Here is an 18194-nt window from a genome sequence, read left to right on the forward strand (position 1 = left end):
AGTCTGCCTAGGTTTTTTTGTTTTGTTTATGTTTTGTTGTTTTATTTTGTTTTAAGTAGGCTTCATGCCCAACATGGGGCATGAACTCACTACCCTGAGATCAAGTCACATGCTCTACCGACTGAACTTGCAAAACCGCGAGATCAGGACCTGAGCAGAAACCAAGAGTCAGATGTTTAACCTACTGAGCCACCTAGGTGCCCCACTGAGAGGATTTTTTTTTTTCCCTCTGCCAAGATGCAGAGGTCTTAAGTACTCTCCAGCCCACTCACAGGTTCTTTCATTTATTAATGAGGCTTCTGTGATCTATTCCCCCATCTTGCTCAAACCCCAAGTTCCTGTGTCACTACCCACATGTCCTAAGGAGAGCCTTTGCCCATCACAGCCTGATACCAATTTCAGTTATGTGATTTGTTTTATTTTCTATTGCCTCTTTTTTTTTAACTTTTTTTTTTTTTTTTAACATTTATTTATTTTTGAGAGAGAGAGAGAGACAGAGCATGACCAGGGGAGGGGCAGAGAGAGAGGGAAACACAGAATCCGAAGCAGGCTCCAGGCTCCAAGCTGTCAGCACAGAGCCTGATGCGGGGCTTGAACTCACAAACTGCGAGCCGAAGTTGGACGCTTAACCTACTAAGCCACCCAGCCGCCCCTCTGTTGCCTCTTTTGAGGATATTTCTATGGTTCCTTACACTGCAGTACAAATTGTGTTTTTTATTTCTGGTTGTTTGAGGGGTTTTTTAACCAGGGGTAGGAGTAGGGGATGCCACCATATGCTAAAAGGCAAAGTAAAAGTAAACTCTTTTTGGGGGTGTCTGGGTGGTTCAGTTGGTTAAGCATCCCACTTCATCTTAGGTCATGATCTTGAAGTTCGTGGGTTTGAGCCCCGTGTTGACTCTGCTGATAGCTCAGAGCCTGGAGCCTGCTTCAGATTCTGTGTTTCCCTCTCTCTCTGCTCCTGCCCTGCTGTGCTCTCTCTCTCTCTCAAAAAATAAACATTCAAAAAATTTTGTTTGTTTCTCATTTCTGGTTGCTTGGGGTTTTTTTGTTTGTTTGTTTTTTTAGCCAGAGGTAGGAGTAGGGGATGCCACCATAATGCCAAGGCAAAGTAAAATTAAACTCTTTCGGGGGGGCGGGGGGCCACTGGGGTGGTTCAGTCAGTTACTCCTCTGGTTTCGGGTCAAGTCATGATCTCATGGTTCCTGAGTTTGAGCCCCGCATCGGGCTCTGTGCTGACAGAGCTCAGAGCCTGGAACCGGCTTTGGATCCTCTTTCGTCTCCCTTTCTCTGCCCCTCTCCTGCTCACGCTCTGTCTCTCTCTCTTTCTCAAAAATAAATAAACATGGAACTCTTTTTGAATGTTTATTTATTTGGAGACAACTATTAGTACACACAAATTACCCACCTAATTGCCACTTGTGTTCCATCTAGTTTTTGCTAGTACCGCTAAATAACCGTCTTTATACCATTCACTTAAAATTCTAAGTTCATTTTTTGTTTGTATTTTGTGGTTCTTACAGGATTATGTTGACAAAGAGAAGGCCATTGCCAAAGCACTGGAAGACCTCAGAGCCAACTTTTACTGTGAACTCTGTGATAAGCAATATCAGAAACATCAGGAATTTGACAACCACATCAACTCCTATGATCATGCACACAAGCAGGTGAGGAATAGTTGCTTGCTAGCAAAACAATACTTTATTTGTTAGAATTATTGAATTTTATAAATGTACCCCAAAAATCTTGGTGACTATGGTTTCTTATATCTGCCAGTCTTTATCTGAGGACTATCTGACTTACTTTTTTTTTTCAGTGACAAGTCCTGACATAGACCTCCCTCTTCCAAGAATTTATGTAGAGAATTGTGAGCTTCATAAATCTTGCATAAAGTTTTTGGCTTTGATTATTTTCTGAATTTGTATTTAATTTGGTAGTTCAACTGAGGATCACTAGGAGTTTTATTTCCCTTTCTCTCTCTTTGTGAACATGTTAAACTTTGAATAGTTATCCCAGACTGTGGGTACTTCATCTTCTATATACAGGAGTTCATGCTTTATTGGCTACTATTTCCTATCAGTAAGTTATTTTGTTATTTGGTATACCTTGGAAACTAGATAAATCTTGAGAAGGAAAAAGAATTAGATGCTGTCCTAACTTTAACAAAAACCTCTGATGCTGCATGTTGAAGAGCTTGCTAAAAAGTGAATTATACTTTCTTTGCAGTCTTTTTTGCTTTCACTGACTTAGAAAATAAAATTGTACCTAACTAGATACTGGCATAAAGAAGGTGGCCCAGGGGGGATTTTAGAAGAAAGAAATGGATCTTTAAATTTCTGGCTTATTGAATAATTTTGAGCCATTTGATGTTGGGTGATTTTAGCAGAATTTACTAGGTCTTTGAAGGCATAATAGTTGTATTTGTTAAACTTGTAAGATTTATGAGCATTGCTGGAATGCTGTCTTAAGTGGATCTGTTGAACCAACTTTTTTTTTTTTAATACCTTTGCTTCATCTTTCAACCAGCCATAAGATTTCAGTGCACAAGTAAAGAGCAAGCTTTAAGCTTTACTAGCACAAGGATAGTTTGTAAACTGTTACACTTTTTGCAACAATCCCTCTCATGTTTAACCACACCTAACCAATTTAAGATGCTTCCACTGATAGAATTGTATTCAAGACAGCTTTTGAACTTTTGATACACCTTTGGGCATTGTGTATTATCAAGGTCTGCTTAATTTGAAGAAGAGAAATATAGAGAGGATATATATGGACAAGATATATACTGGAGTTACTTTACTTTTTCAAAGAAACATCTGTCAAGAAAGAGTTACAACAGCAAATATTGCTTATCCAGTAATTTTTCTGGCTTCTCAGTGTATACATAATTCAAATTTGGGGGTTATTTTTTATGGAATTGAGAAAGACTTGTAGCATCTAAAACACACAACCACCTTTTTGGGCTCTAAAAATTTCTTCAATTAAGAATTGTCTACGGGGGACAAAATTGTCTGTGATGGGGCGCCTGGCTGGCTCAGTCGGTGGAGCACGTGACTCTTGATCCCAGGGTCGTGAGTTCAGGCCCCACATTGGGCTTAAAGCGTACTTTAAAAAAAAAAAAGTTGTCTGATAAATTAGGACTCCAGAAGAAACTTTAGGCACCAAAACGACATTTAGAAAGGTTACATTTTTAGTTGATGAGAAGTCTCTTGAGTAAAGTTTCTATTAGAAAAAAAATAAACCAGGAAAAGTATAATTCAGACTTGAGCAATGTTTAGATTGCTTTTTAAGGGAAAATATTCTATCCAAGCAACAGAATTACAAATGAAATCTGAGCAGAAATGCAGAACTAGTGAAATTCACATCGACAGCATTAATGTGAGGGATGATAATGTTTTAGTGATGCTGCTTTCAACTTGAGAGTAGTAGTAATTGTTACAGCTCCGGTTCATTTGAATTTGACATGTCTGTTCTGTGCACCTTGGGATGACTTCATTCTCTCTCCATGTCTCTCTGTTGCAGTGGTTTTCCACATGGGGAGTTTTGTCCTCTAGGGAACACTTGACATTGTTGATTGCCACAATTAGGAAGATGGTGCTACTGGCATGTAGTGGGTAGAGGTGCTTCTAAATATCCTACAATGCACAGGAAAGCTCCTTGCGACACAGAATACCTGGCCCAAAATGTCAATAGTGCTGAGGTTGAGAAACCCTGTTCTATTAAGACTACTGAAAAACTTTCAAAGACATATGATATTGCAAAATCATTTGGCCTTTCCTTGGTGCAAACAAATCACTGTCATTTTAAGTCCCTAGTTATGTTATAAACATTTGTAAAGTGCTCATCTAGATGATCCCAAATACTCATATTTTTTAGATTATCATTTCATTTAAAAATGAAAATACAAAATTAAGGGTTTCTTATAAGGAACTTATGGACTACCTTTCTCCATTAACATAGAAAAATGTCTGCAGTCCTTGGTCTGGGAAGAAATCTTTAGCTGGGATGGTTAATGAATGCATGTGAGCCTGTTTCTTCACCATGCTCAAAAGCCCATCTTAGGTATTAAAAAAAGAATGAATGTAGTGTGAGTTTGTTGTTTTCTTTGGTTTTGGCGGAGTGTTCTGTATTTGGTTGAAACATAGGCTTTTTCATCTTTCTTTATACTCCCCTCTTAGTGCAGATAGAGTAGAATCTTGAAACAATACTATAAATATATAAACAAAAAAGTGCACAGTACTAAATTTTTTTATAGTTCTCTTCCCTTTACTTAGAATTTCTAAAGAGCCTTTAATTGCCCTTGGTACAACACAGCTAAATAACCTCTAAGAGGAGCTATGTCTTGTTTTTCATTCCTCTTTGATGGACATGAACTTACCATACAAATGGAGCTACCATTTTCCAAATTCATGCTCTAAAATCATAAAGACACCCTGTCTTGTCTTCCAGGAAGGCACACAGGATTATTATGAATCTGAGATAATAGGTAAGTACATTCAACCCCTATATTAGTAATCCCTAGTTTGCATCTTCCATCAAATTTTTACTATTAAAATTTCCAGAGAAATAATCTATCCTGTTAGTGGTAAAACTAGTGGTATAGACAGGATTCTGAACACGCCCTTATCTTTATTAAGCACAAATAATCTCTCAAAAAAGGGCTGTGTGGTCACCCACGTTTTGTGGTGATTTTGGGGGGTTGTTATCATGTGCCTCTCCCTATTCACTAGTTTTTCTCAAAATTTCCAAGATTTTTGTGAAGAAAGTCACTAACCTGCAAATATGAAGACCCAGCTTTTTTAAAGATGAAAAAGCTAATTAGACATTTTGGCTCTTTTCAGCAGTTTAACTCTCATTTTAAGGTGATAATTTCAATACATTTTGAAGGGTAGTCCTCTCCATTCTTCAAAAGCTAGCCCAATCTGTGATTCCTTTTTATGTAAGTTAGTCCTAATATGCCTCAGAGCTTAATAAACGTTAGTATCCATCTTCTATCCCTCTTGGCTTAATTACAGTACAGTTAAGGTTACTTTGAAACTAAACATTTTTCATCTCTACCTCCTTGCATCTTTGATTATTTTGCATAGCTAAAAACATGTCTACTAGTGGATATGATCATGGAAACCATTTTCTTGAGCTTTTCAGAGGGCCTAAATTTCAAACTACAAAGAACATTGTTTCCCAGAAGTCAATTTGTAGCAACACAGTAATAATAGTACCTTATTTTAACACTGGTTTTTTTGTTATTGTTTTGCTTTCTTTGGTGCCTTGCTACCTAGTCACGATTCTCCCAATCTTACTCTCTTTTATTTGTGCCACTAAGGGTCCTCTTCACCAGCCTCCAATACATAAACCAGAGGTCACAAATTGTCCCACAGATGTATTTTGTCTGGTCTTTGTAGTGTTAGATTTTTCCCATTTAATTTTGATTGGTTCTCTGTCTTTTAAAAATGAGATTTTATATAATTCAGGCTTTGTCTTATCTTGAAAAATTGAAATACCTAAGAACATTGGGCCTGCATTTCAACATAACAGTTGGCTAAAGCTGAATAGTTGCTATCTCTTTAGAAAGTCACATGCTCACTCTTCAATTAGATGTCTCTTACATCAACCTGTGTGATTCACTATATTAACTGCCAAATCCTTCTAAACATTTGAGTTTGTGACCCAGGCCCAGACCTTCCTTTTCTCTCCACACACACGGTTCTAATTGACAGTGGAGAAGCAGCACATTGAAAAGCTGCCTCCTTATTCATCTTTAAGTGTTGGGTCCAACTTCTTTGCAATTTCAAAACCATCTGCAGTAGTCGCGTCCAGTTTATCAAAATCTGGTACATATAAATTAGCAGCTTTGAGAAATTCTTTTTAGAAAGAATCAGTGTCTTGGTCAGAGGAAAGAATGCTTTCAACCTACTAAAATAGCTTCAGTGTGAAAACCCCTTTTACGTTTCTTGAAAAGACTGAAGTTTCATTTAATACCAAGGTCTGTTTCAACAGTAAAAATAGTGGTTTTATGAGCTTTAAATAGCTGAACTAAAACAGATGAAGCCTATAGTAAGTACCCCTCGATGACTGCTCTGTTCTGAATTGTACACGATGGGATCTGTGACTCCGTGATTTAGTTAACTCTGTCTAAACCGTTACAATTATTTTTGGGCAGTATTGCTTACTTTTCGTTGACTGTTGTGTATATCTGGTATTACCAAGGAATAGAAGGCTTAGTTTTCCTCATGACTCAGAAATGAAATAGGTTCTGTGTTGAAGTATTTTCTGAGAAATTCCTTGGTGATGGAAGGAATGATCATCTTTGGACTTCACATGGCCTTCATTCAGATTTGGACTGGCCACTCTCCACTTGGAGTTGCACTGCTTACTGTTGTAGTTTTGCCCCTCAAGATATTCTACTGTATTTGCTCCTCTGTGTGCTTGGCACACGGGGCATCAGGACAATAAGCACATGAAAACCAATTGGACCTCTGGCAAGCCACTACAGGTTTGAGGAGCTTCAGACTGGGTTCCCTTTCTTCAGTGCTACTTTGATACTCATTGCAAGGGAAACACAAATGGAAATGTTTAAAAGGCAATAAAAAGTAAATAAAATAAGAGAGAAATAATTTTAGGGCTAAAATACAAAAGAAACTGAACTCTTCTAAAAGAAGTGTAACCAAAGGGGTGCCTGGCCAGGTCAGCCAGTGGAGCATGTACCTCTTGATCTCACTGTTGTGAGTTCAGGCCCCACATTGGGGCGTAGAGCTTACTTTGAAAATAATAATAATAATAATAATAATAATAGAAGCGAAACCACTTAGATACTACTGAAGATAATCTACACATATAATCTATATTTCATGTGTTTTTGGAGTGTTTATCCTTAGAAAACCGTAAATTGATTATTATAAACAGGTGAAATAGATTAGGAAAGCCGTAAAGTATTTATGAATCCCAAAGCTTTGTAGATGTTGACTTAAACAGCATAATTAGCTTCTGAAGAGATTATGCCTGGAGAAGCAAAGCAGATATGAAGAGGAATGCATCCTAAGAACTTGAGACATTGTAGTTTTATTTTAGTAACCTGTAGCAGAAAGATCAAAGTTTGTTACTGCTGTGTGTGTTATTTTCTTTGGAACTGTTTTGCTTAATAAAAGAATGACATTATTTGGCTAGTCCTCCAAAAACTGAGCATGTTTTGAGTCTGTACACTTGTTGAATCTTATGTACTCACCGTCTTTGCTCTTGTTGGGAATAGACTTCTTAAATCCAGCTATCACAATCTAGTTAACCTTAGAAAATTCTTGTTTCTGTTTAGGGAAACCATCTGCTTTTGTGACCAGGCAGGGGTAACCCTAAACAGACCCTTTGGGAACTTCATTTGCTGGTAAACTCTGTATTCTCTTCCTGGGAATTTCTAACTCTGTTCTTCATTTTGATACACATTCCCAATATGAATTAAAATGATTCTACCTTATATTCTGCAGTTTTCAACCTGTTTTCTGGCCCTGCACATTTACATTTATTACAGTGATACATTGTGGTGGAGATTCATATATGAGGCTGTGTGTTCTGTTGGAGTCTGAAAAGGTAAAGCAACCTAAGAAATAATGATAGTCTGTGAGTGACAGTCCTGAAAAGAGAGCTCTGAACTGAGATGCTGCTATTGCATTTGCTTTAGGCCTAAGCAGTTCTTATGAATTATGCTCCTTTAAATTTTACAAAGAGGTCAAACCTTTGCCTCCAGATATGATTTTGAGGGCTATATAGTTGTATCTATATTTTTTAAGTTTTGATTCATTTATGTTGAGAGGAAGAGCAAATGCGAGCAGGGGAGGGACAGAGAAAGAGGGAGAGAGAGAATCCCAAGCAGGCTCCACACTGTCAGAGCAGAACCCAGTGTAGAGCTTGAACTCATGAACTGTGAGAACATGACTGGAGCCGAAATCAAGAGGTGGATGTTTAACCAACTGAGCCACCCAGGCACCCCTATATAGTTATATTTAAAACTCATTATCCACAAAACCACAGTAGTTTACCACTTCACACATATTAGGATGGCCAAAGTTAAAAAGACATCGTAACATATGTTGGAGAGGAGATGGAAAAACTGGATTACTCCTACATTGCTAGTGGAATTGTAAAATGGTGTAGCCCCTCTGGGAAACAGTTTGGCAGTTCCTCAAAATGTTAAATATAGAGTTACCATATGACCAGTGTATACCCTTGTAAAATGAAAATATGCGTCCACACAAAAATTTGCATAAGATTGTTCATAGCAGCGTTATTAATAGTACCCCAGAAGTGGAAACAGTGCATATATCCAACAACTGATGAATGGACAAACAAAATGTGGTATATCCATACCATGGAATGTTATTTAGCAATAAAAAGGAATGACTTAGTGATAAACACAACATGCACAAGTCTTGAAAATATTACGCGAAGTGAAAGAAACCAGTCGCAAAGACCCCCATATTGCGTGATTTTATTTACATGGAAAGTCTAGAATAATCATATCTATAGAGAACATATATTAGGTTTCCAGGGACTGTGTAGAAAGGAGTAATAGGGAGTGACTGCTCATGAGCATGGAGTTTCTTTAGAGGGTAATGGAAATGTTCTAACTAAAATTAGTAGTGATGATTGCATAGCTCTGATAAACCCACCAAATTTTACACTTTAAATGGGTGAATTTTATGCTATGTGAATTGTATCTCAATAAAATTATTTTTTTAATCTCATCCAGCTTCAATTTTGGTGATGGTGACTGTATGTACATATACATACATGTATGTGAAAAAAACATGTTACAGCAGGCACAGCTTGGTACTGTAAAAATATACCACACTTTGAAGGCTTTTTGCTGACTTCTGAAAATACCAAAGCAAGTATTTAACAATAATTTTATGATGTATTAATTTGATATTCACCAAATGATAAGTATTGTCATAAATGACTAATTAGGACTACTCTTAGCAAAAAGAATGACTACTGTATTTCCCTCTGATTTTTTTCAGTATCTATAGTCGGCATTAATGTTTAGTGTTCTCTGTTACTGAATAAAATTTATTTTCATCACTTACTGATAAACATGTGCTAAAAAGAAAGACTTTACATCCAATGTCCAGTAACTTGGTTTCCTTAACCATTCAACTGTAATCTTCCTTCCCTGAGTAGTTGAATGCTGAGGCTTTCTGTGTTCTTTCCTGGTACTTTTCCTTCTTCACCACATGGTGATGTTCTGGATGGTCTCATTCAGAAGCATCAAATACCAAGACTTGCACCCAGGTAACCTGGCCACGTAATAGCTAGAGCGTGATTACTCCAGTTTGGGAAGGGAGAGGAGATTAATGTTGTGTTGTGAAAGAGAGGCAGGAAATGGTGGGGAGAAGAGGCTATGGATTTGGGGTATGCAGGATTGTTGACATAGGGGAAAGAAAGTGGTTGAGGTTCAGAGAAAGCCGAATTAGGGACACCTGGCTGGCTCACTTGGTGGAGCGTGCAACTCTTGATCTTGGGGTTGTGAGTTTGAGCCCCATATGGGTGTGGAGATTTACTTTAAAAAAAAAAAAAGGTCGATTATACTTAGAAAAAGAGATTGCAGTACAGTTTCTTTACTATTCCCTATCACTGTTCATTATCAACAGATAATACATGAAGTATTTAGATGTGTTCCTTCTCCCGATTTATTTTAAAACTGAAATAAGTTATTGAGCATCTCTTGTGCCATAGACAACTGTATGTGCATTGCAAGGTTAGTTACAAAGACTAAGCTTTAGTCTCTGTTCTGGGAGAGGAGCGTTGTTGTTGGTGAGAAGAAACTGTGGACAGTCTTTTGACCCTACAGAGACAAAATCAGGTTTTCTCATGAGAGTTCAGTAAATATTAGAACATAGGATTGTTAGTGGCAGTAGGAAATACTCTGCCTGTTTTTTGATGTCTGAAATTCCCTTCATCTGGAAATAATAGCATGTTTCTTTAAATTGAGATAAAAGATTTAAAATACTTGAGAAAAAGAATAATCAGATTTATTCCTAGTAGAATATACCCAAATATAAACTTCTAGCATCAGTTTTTGTTAGAAAAGAGTAGTACCAAAAGATAACAAATATTTTATTAATTCAAAAGCTTATTTTGTTATTAGGGAAAATTATGTGCAGATGTATCTTTGTCTCATTCATTCCCAGGTCAAACGCCATGCCACTCCTTGCTAGTCACACTCCACATTATTGATAGTGTGGGCAAATTTATCACTCACATTAAAAATCTGGTAAGATTTACCAGATTCTCAATTCTCTGGTTTAATTGTTCAGAGTTGGGTAGTGGTGCAGGAGTTTGCAGAGTTGGGTAATCGTGGAGTAGATATTTTGCTGCCAACACAGTGCTATTTAAGCTGTGTTTTAAGAACTGGAATGTCCGGGGGCGCCTGGGTGGCTCAGTCGGTTACGTGTCCGACTTCGGCTCAGGTCATGATCTTGCGGTTCGTGAGTTCAAGCCCCGAGTCAGGCTCTGTGCTGATGGCTCAGAGCCTGGAGCCTGTTTCCGATTCTGTGTCTCCCTCTCTCTCTGCCCCTCCCCCGTTCATGCTCTGTCTCTGTCTGTCTCAAAAATAAATAAACGTTAAAAAAAAATTAAAAAACAAACAAACTGGAATGTCCTTTACATTGAAGTGGTCTTTAGCACAAAGAACATGGTTATGTGGGTGGGTATTTCAAGCGCTGGATTATATCTTAAGGTCTCTCCCTATATTGGTCTTTGGGAAATTTAATGGAAACTACAGCTACCATGTGATTGAGAATCAGTGAGAAAGAAATGGCCACTGTGTTCTATGCCACAAATGTATATGCTTTTTTGGAAACATGCCATTGGTTTTTCAGAACAGGATCTTCAAACCCTTTGATTTTGAATGGGGTTCAGTCTCCTTTACCTTGAATGAAGTTCTGCCCAGCTGAAAAATGTATTATATGACTTAAATTGTTACTAATAAGCTTAAATAGTTCAGTGAAGAAACAAATTTACTAGCAATACTTCAGAAGGCATAATTTATAATTTTCAGAGACAAGGACATAGTAGCTTTGGAGTTAGCTTAAATGATTAATTATATCCACTCAGATCAGACTGTATCCCAGTTTGGAGTAGTCTAACTTGAATTTTTACGTATGGAATGGAATTTGCTTGGCCTTTGACAAGTTTTTGGATTGATGACACGTCAATAAATATTTTTCCTTGCATAAGCTCTGTCTCTTCATTTAAAAAAAATTGGGGGAGGGGGTACCTAGGTGGCTCAGTCGGTTGAGTGTCCGACTTCAGCTCAGGTCATGATCTCACAGTCTGTGAGTTCGAGTCCCGCATTGGGGCTCTGTGATGACAGCTCAGAGCCTGGAGCCTGCTTCGGACTCTGTGTCTCCCCTGTCTCTCTGCCCCTTCCCTGCTCATGCTCTGTCTCGCTCTCTCTCTAAAAAAAATAATAATAATAAACATGAAAAGAAAACTTTTTTTTTTTAACATTTATTTTTGAGAGACAGAGACACAGAGAATGAGTTAGGGAGGGGCAGGGAGAGAGGGAGACACAATCCGAAGTAGGCTCCAGGCTCTGAGCTGTCAGCACAGAGCCCGATGTGGGGCCAGAACCCACGAACCATGCAATCATGACCTGAGGTGAAGTCGGACATTAAACCGACTGAGCCAGCCAGGCACCCCGAGCTCTGTCTCTTCTTTGACAGGCAGGTATGTTGCTCCTCTGTTCTCACCTTGAAGAAGTTACCTGAAGTTGTGTTCCTCTTTAGAATTTAAGAGGAAAGTAAAAGTACAGGACACAGAATTTCATATGAGCATTTAGTTGCAAATGAGCCAGGCTTTTCCATGGACTAAAATAACCAACTCTGAAAACCTGACTCTGAATTAGGGACTTTTGCCTTTATAAAAATTACTTTTTAGGAGCACCTGGGTGGCTCAGTCTGTTAAGTGTCCAGCTCTTGGTTTCAGCCCAGGTCATGATCTCACGACTTCCTGGGTTCGAGCGCCACATCAGGCTCTATGCTGGCAGCGTGGAGCCTGCTTGGGATTCCCTCCCTCCTTCCCTCCTTCTCTCCCTCCCTCCCCCCCTCTTCTCTCTCTCTCTCTCTCTCTCTCCCTCCCTCCCCCCCTTCCCCTGCTTGTGCTGTCCCTGTTTCTCTCAAAATAAATGAACTTAAATTTTTTAAATTACTTTTTACATAGGAAATTGAGAACTTTCTGATATCCTTTTTGCCATTTGACCTAATTCTTTTTTTTTTTTTTTTTTAATTTTAAGTAATCTCCACACGTAACATAGGGCTCAAACTCATGACCCTGACATCAAGAGTGGTATGCTGTACCAACTGAGCCATCCAGGCACCCATGGCCTAATTCTGTCCAGAAGTAAGGGGCTTAACATTTTAGGCTTTTTGATTCTCTAAAGAATGAGACTTCTTGCTGGATGAGAGTAATAGCTAGGAAAACCATATATCTCATATAACTTGACTATGTCCCTAATAGAGATAGGAAAATATTTATCAAACTTTTCTACAAGTGGTAAAGAATTTATTTGGGGAAAAATCAAGGATCCAGTGTTTCAGCCAAATTACTCACCAAGCATTTACCAGATGCTTTCTGTAGACTGTGCACTACTGTAGTTCTGTGCACTACGGTGTTGATTACAAAGATCAGCTACGTGAGCCCCACATTGAGTGTAGAGATTGTTTTTAAAATAAAAATTTTTAAAGGAGGGGCTCAGCTGATAAAGAATGTGACTCTTCATCTCGAGGTTGTGAATTCAAGCCCCACATTGGGTGTGGAGATTACTTAAAAAATAAATAAAAGTGAAGTTTAAAAAAAGAGCAGCTACGGTCTCTGCCCCAAATAAAAGAACAGAGACAATATTGAACTTTTTTTATTTATGTTTGAGAGAGAAGGAGAAAGTGTGAGCAGGGTGGGGTGGGCAGAGAGAGAGAGGAAGACACAGAATCAAAAGCAGGTTCCAGGCTCTGAGCTATCAGCCCAGAGCCCAATATGGGGCTCAAACTCACAAACTGCGAGATCATGACCTGAGCTGAAGTCGGATGCTTAACCAACTGAGCCACTCAGTTGCCCCAGTATTGAACAATTTTGATACATAAAGTGCTTTATATTTATTTTGACACTTAACCTCATAAACCTGCTAGAATGGCCCTATTTTTCTCATGGGGGAAACGAGCTCATAGAGATGAAATCATCACTTGCTTGGTAATTAATGGATTTGAACACAAGTCTTTCTGACTCAAACTTTACACATACTGCTTTTCTGAAAGGCAAGAATAAGTATAGACAGAGCAAAGTATGATGGTTTGTAGATGAGTACTTAACAAAATACTAAGTCCAGAAAGAAAAAAATTTTATGAGGTATCAGTAAAGACTTTGGAGGGGGATTTAGTCTGACCTTGGGTAGAATCTGTTTTTATCATCAAAATACCCTCACCTGAAAGACCTCAAACATACATTTTGGGTTTGGGAGAGTTGCCAAGCCCTATCTCTAAGGTTTGGGTTAGAACTCTGGGGTTCCCAATTTTACATTTGAGACTTTAAAGTTTGTAAAGGTGATTTAGGAATGTTTGCTACACTCTGGTGTATAGCTTCACCTAGAATGGGGCTGCACTCAGATTTGTTTTACTGACCTCATCCCATTTTCATCCCTCCCTACCTCCAATTATGTTATGGTAAGAATTTGAGATACAGCGTCTTCAGGATGATGTGGACATAGTCTTATCCCTTCAACTTCAAGGTTGCACCAAGTGGTTGCTGAATGATTGGAAAGCCTAACCTCTGTCTGATTTAGCTTGGAAACTCCAGGCTTTGATAAAATGCTCATTCTTCTAGAAAGTATCCTGTAGTTTGGGAAATAACTCCTAAAAGTAATCAAATATTTGTAGGAAGGAAGGAAATGACCAGGCACTGGGAAATTTTGCGGGCCTATGGGGTGGCTGGAGTGAAGATGGCAGATAAGAGAAAAACATATGTTCTATTTAAATTTTGGCTAGAGCGCCTGGTAAATGTTTGGGGCAGAAAAAAACTAAGTTTGTAGCCTGAAATAATGATACAATAGTCCTGACAGGCTCTTTCTGTCTCATTCTCCTTGAAAGGAAGAAACTGGAATTCATATTTATTCAAGATAGTTGATCCACCGTCTTGAAGTGGTTTTTATAAAATTCTTAATTCTGGATAGCCAGCTTTAGGAAAACATTTTGCCAGCTGTTGGTTACTTGAACATTCCCAAAATAAAGGTAAATGAAAATAAGATAGACGGTTTCTAGGTAGCAGTGGTCTTTCCTGAAGTTCTGTTAACTATTTTTCCTGAATGTAGACAGGTCCATGTATCCGGAGAGATTATTACTGTGTCAGTCTCTGTGTATGTACACATATACGTGTTGTACAGGTGCTTCCCTCTCCCCCACCCTTTTAGAGTTGATGGCTTTGTCCCTGATTGTTCAGTATAATAGTTTGCAGATTCACTAAGAGAGCCTGTGTAGTAATGCTTGCTTTATTTTTTTTTCTCTTCCACTCTTGTTTTATTTTTACTTTTTTTTCTTTGTGATGTGACATTTTCAGCTGATGTATTGAAAGCAAATCCTTCTAATTTGGGAGCCCAGATCACAAGAGTGAGTTTTTCTACTAGTGTCTTTAGCTGTATATCTTTTTTTGTGTGTGTCTTTCCACCCTTTTCCCTTCCCAATTCAAAAATATTCAAAACACATTTCATAAATATTAGATATGAAAATTCCTCTGTCTGTTGAACATCATGCCCTTCCACAAAGCAATGTCCACTTTATATCGGGTCAAATTCCTTTTCCTAATGCTATTGTAAAAGCATAGGCTAATGTATGTGTTTTGTTTTGGTTTGTTTTTTATATTATCTAGTGTGTTGGAAATAATTTTAGTTCTGTCTTCATTGCAGATATGTCTGGACTTTGTCACCAGTGTGTCATCAGCACTGTTCTTTTTTGGTTGTTGTTGTTTTGTTTTGTTTTAAGGAAAATTATATACTAGTTTCTGAGAATAAAAGATTCATTCTTTTATCAGGATTTTAAGTAATAAATCCTTTGACTTATCTCTGTTCTCTCCTCATCCCCTGGATGTTCCTCTCAGGGCCATGAAGGAATGGAAAAGCTATACATATTACTCTCTAATTTCAGCAGACTGACCAGACGCAAGTGGTCAGACTGGTGAGCTCTGAACATGCTAGCATTGGAAGATGGTTTGTGTGATAGTCACAGGAAAACTTCATGCTGAAAAGAAATAGCACCTTTTTATGGTGAAATAAAAGTATGCTTTCTATTTGTTTTGATTCACATAACCTCCCCATGTAAGCTGTACATTGCTTTTTAAGATCTTACTCCTGGGTAATTTTCTGTACTAGCCTAACCCCTTTCTGTTCTCTTTGGCTTGTGTTATTACAATTTATCTCATGTTCTGTTTGTTTAGTTTTGCATCCTGGAGGAGCAGGTGATTAAATAGTCCCTTTTTTTTCCTCCTAATGTTCTAAAATGTGCTTGTTGTATCTGAAAACATTTAATTTTGCCCAGTAAAGTAAATGGTATGCTGTCCTAATTAGAAAATGCAGGTACTCCAAGTGTTTTATCCAAAGTAATTTGCCATTGTGGTTTCAGTTACTGAGAGTATTAAACAGTGTGTTCTACGCTAGCACTATAACCATTGATTGAGGGTAAATATTCTAAAGGCCTTGTTTTCAGGATCCCCAAATTATTCTAAATCACCCACCCTCTGTTCCCTTTGTTTTTGTTTGTTGTTGTTGTTGTTACACCAGAGATTGAAAGATCTCAAGCAGAGAGAGTTTGCTCGAAATGTCTCTTCAAGATCCCGCAAAGATGAGAAGAAACAGGAAAAAGCCCTTCGGCGGCTCCATGAATTGGCTGAGCAAAGGAAACAAGCTGAATGGTGAGGATATGTTCCTTTCTTTTCTTTTTTTTTTTTTTTCCTCTCGAGTTTTTATTTTTATTTATTTTTTTGAGAGCGCACGACAGGGAGGAACAGAGAGAGAGGGAGACAGAATCCCAAGCAGGCTCTGCACTGTCAGCACAGAGCCCTCTGTGGGGCTCAAACTCATGAACTGTGAGATCATAACCTGAGCTAAAAGTCACGAGTCAGATACTTAACTGACTGAGCCACTCAGGCACCCTGAGGATACTTTCTCCCAGAGGGTTCTACAAATAGTTATAATCCTTACGATTTTAGATTATAATTTAAGATTTAAGAATTATAACCCTTGGTGCACCTGGGTGGCTCAGTTGGTTAAGCATCTGACTCTTGATTTCAACTCAGGTCATGATCTCACAGTTGTGAGATCAAGCCCCTTGTGGGGCTCTGTGCTAGGCATGGAGCCTGCTTAAGATTCTCTCCCTCCTTCTCCCTCTGCCCCTCCCTCCTGCTCACTCTTCCTGTCAAAAAAATAAAAAAGGAATTACAATACTAATTAGTGTATCTTTCTTTCAAACTGAAAGCATATCTGTAATTAGAGTGTAATATACTGATGAGGAATATGCACTTCTGAGGCCCTATCCTACCTTCTGTCCGACCTTAGTTATCTAAGCTCTATGCCTCAGTTTCCTTATCTGTAAAATGGAGATGATAATAGTAACAATTTACCTCTTACAGTTGTGAGGAGTGATTATCTTTTCATCAAAAGTGCATTATAGGGGAGCCTGGGTGGCTCCGTCAGTTAAGTGTCCAACTCTTGATTTCAGCTCAGGTCATGATCTCATAGTTGTGAAATCAAGCCTCACATTAGGCTCCACACTGGGCATGGAGCCTGCTTAAAATTCTCTTTCTCCCTCTGCCCCTCTCCCCTGTTCATGTTCATTCTCTTTCTCTCTCTCTCTCTCTCTCTCTCTCTCTCTCTCTCAAAAAAAAAAAAAAAAAGGCCTTAGAGTGCCATGCCATAGAAGATGCTCAGTAAATCGATAAAGTCTACAAATATTTTTCCCATTTTTCAGCATTCTTCTGTAGAAAAGCACATATATTACAGTATTCTTTTTTATAGCTAAAAAGTACTGGCGCAAAGATTCAAGTGTTATAACTTCCTTTTAAGTACTATACAGTTAGTAATAACCACTAAAACCTAAGTATTCTACCCATTTATTTCTCTGCAGGTTCCTACCTTCTTGAGTGTTCTTTTTAATCTTCCTTCATGGTTCTTGATGATTATCAACTTGGGAGCTGGTATTTAGCCTTAGGTGGAATTTACCCCACGTGGGGCGGAATTTCCAAACAACTAGACTTTGGGGACCCAAAGCATCTGAGGATTCATGCAGTATGTGCCCTGATCAGAAAGACTTAGGCCCCCATGTTTTGTTTGTTTGTTTGTTTATTTTTTTTCAAAGTTTATTTATTTTGAGAGCACAAGCAGGGGAGGAGCAGAGAGAAGGCAGACAGAATCCAAGCAGGCTTCGCGCTGTCAGCGCAGAGCGCGATGTGGGGCTGAACTCATGAACCATGAGATCATGACCTGAGCCAAGATCAAGAGTCAGGCGCTTAACCGACTGTGCCACCTAGGTGCCCCCCATGTTTGTTTTTAATGGCTGTCCAGGATCAAAGGAAGTAACTGGTTACAGTAGAAAGAAACTATGACTATGTTTTTTGTTGTTTTTTTTTTTTTAACGTTTATTTATTTTTGAGACAGAGAGAGACACAGCATGAACAGGGGAGGGGCAGAGAGAGAGAGGGAGACACAGAATCGGAAGCAGGCTCCAGGCTCTGAGCCATCAGCCCAGAGCCCGACGTGGGGCTCGAACTCATGGACCTCGAGATCGTGACCTGAGCTGAAGTCGGACGCTTAACCAACTGAGCCACCCAGGCACCCCAATACATGTTTTTCTTCAGAAGTGTCTTGGTAGTTGTCAGTTTCATAAGCAAACAGTTAAAAGATGACCAAGTAATCTCTTGGGAGAATAAAAGAAGGTTTGACCAATCATCAGGTATTTCATTGTCCCAGAATTAATAATGCATGACCCCATCATATGTATTATTGAATTAACATGGTAAAGAGTAAGCAAAAGAACAAAATAAGATCCCTTCTTATTCACCTAGAGGGTCTCTTTGCCATGAGGTAGGTTTCGTGGCACAGCATGTCTCTTGCTATCTAAATCTTTTGGGTTCCTGTCTTTCATTAGCAAGAGTTTTTAGAGAACAAGGGATAA

The 18194-nt window shown here is 38.6% G+C and overlaps 1 protein-coding gene across 6 annotated transcripts in view; it reads left to right on the forward strand.

The window, feature by feature from the left end:
* Positions 1-18194, forward strand: part of GPATCH8 (G-patch domain containing 8) — a 99587-nt gene that overhangs the window by 73987 nt on the left and 7406 nt on the right. For all 6 annotated transcript variants that reach the window (XM_047845532.1, XM_047845534.1, XM_047845533.1 and 3 more), the window contains 2 exons: positions 1521-1664; positions 15806-15936. In XM_047845532.1, coding sequence (XP_047701488.1) covers positions 1521-1664; positions 15806-15936 — 275 coding nt within the window. The remainder of the gene's footprint in view (positions 1-1520; positions 1665-15805; positions 15937-18194) is intronic.

Source organism: Prionailurus viverrinus, unplaced genomic scaffold, assembly GCF_022837055.1.
Source record: "Prionailurus viverrinus isolate Anna unplaced genomic scaffold, UM_Priviv_1.0 scaffold_35, whole genome shotgun sequence".
NCBI lineage: Eukaryota > Metazoa > Chordata > Mammalia > Carnivora > Felidae > Prionailurus > Prionailurus viverrinus.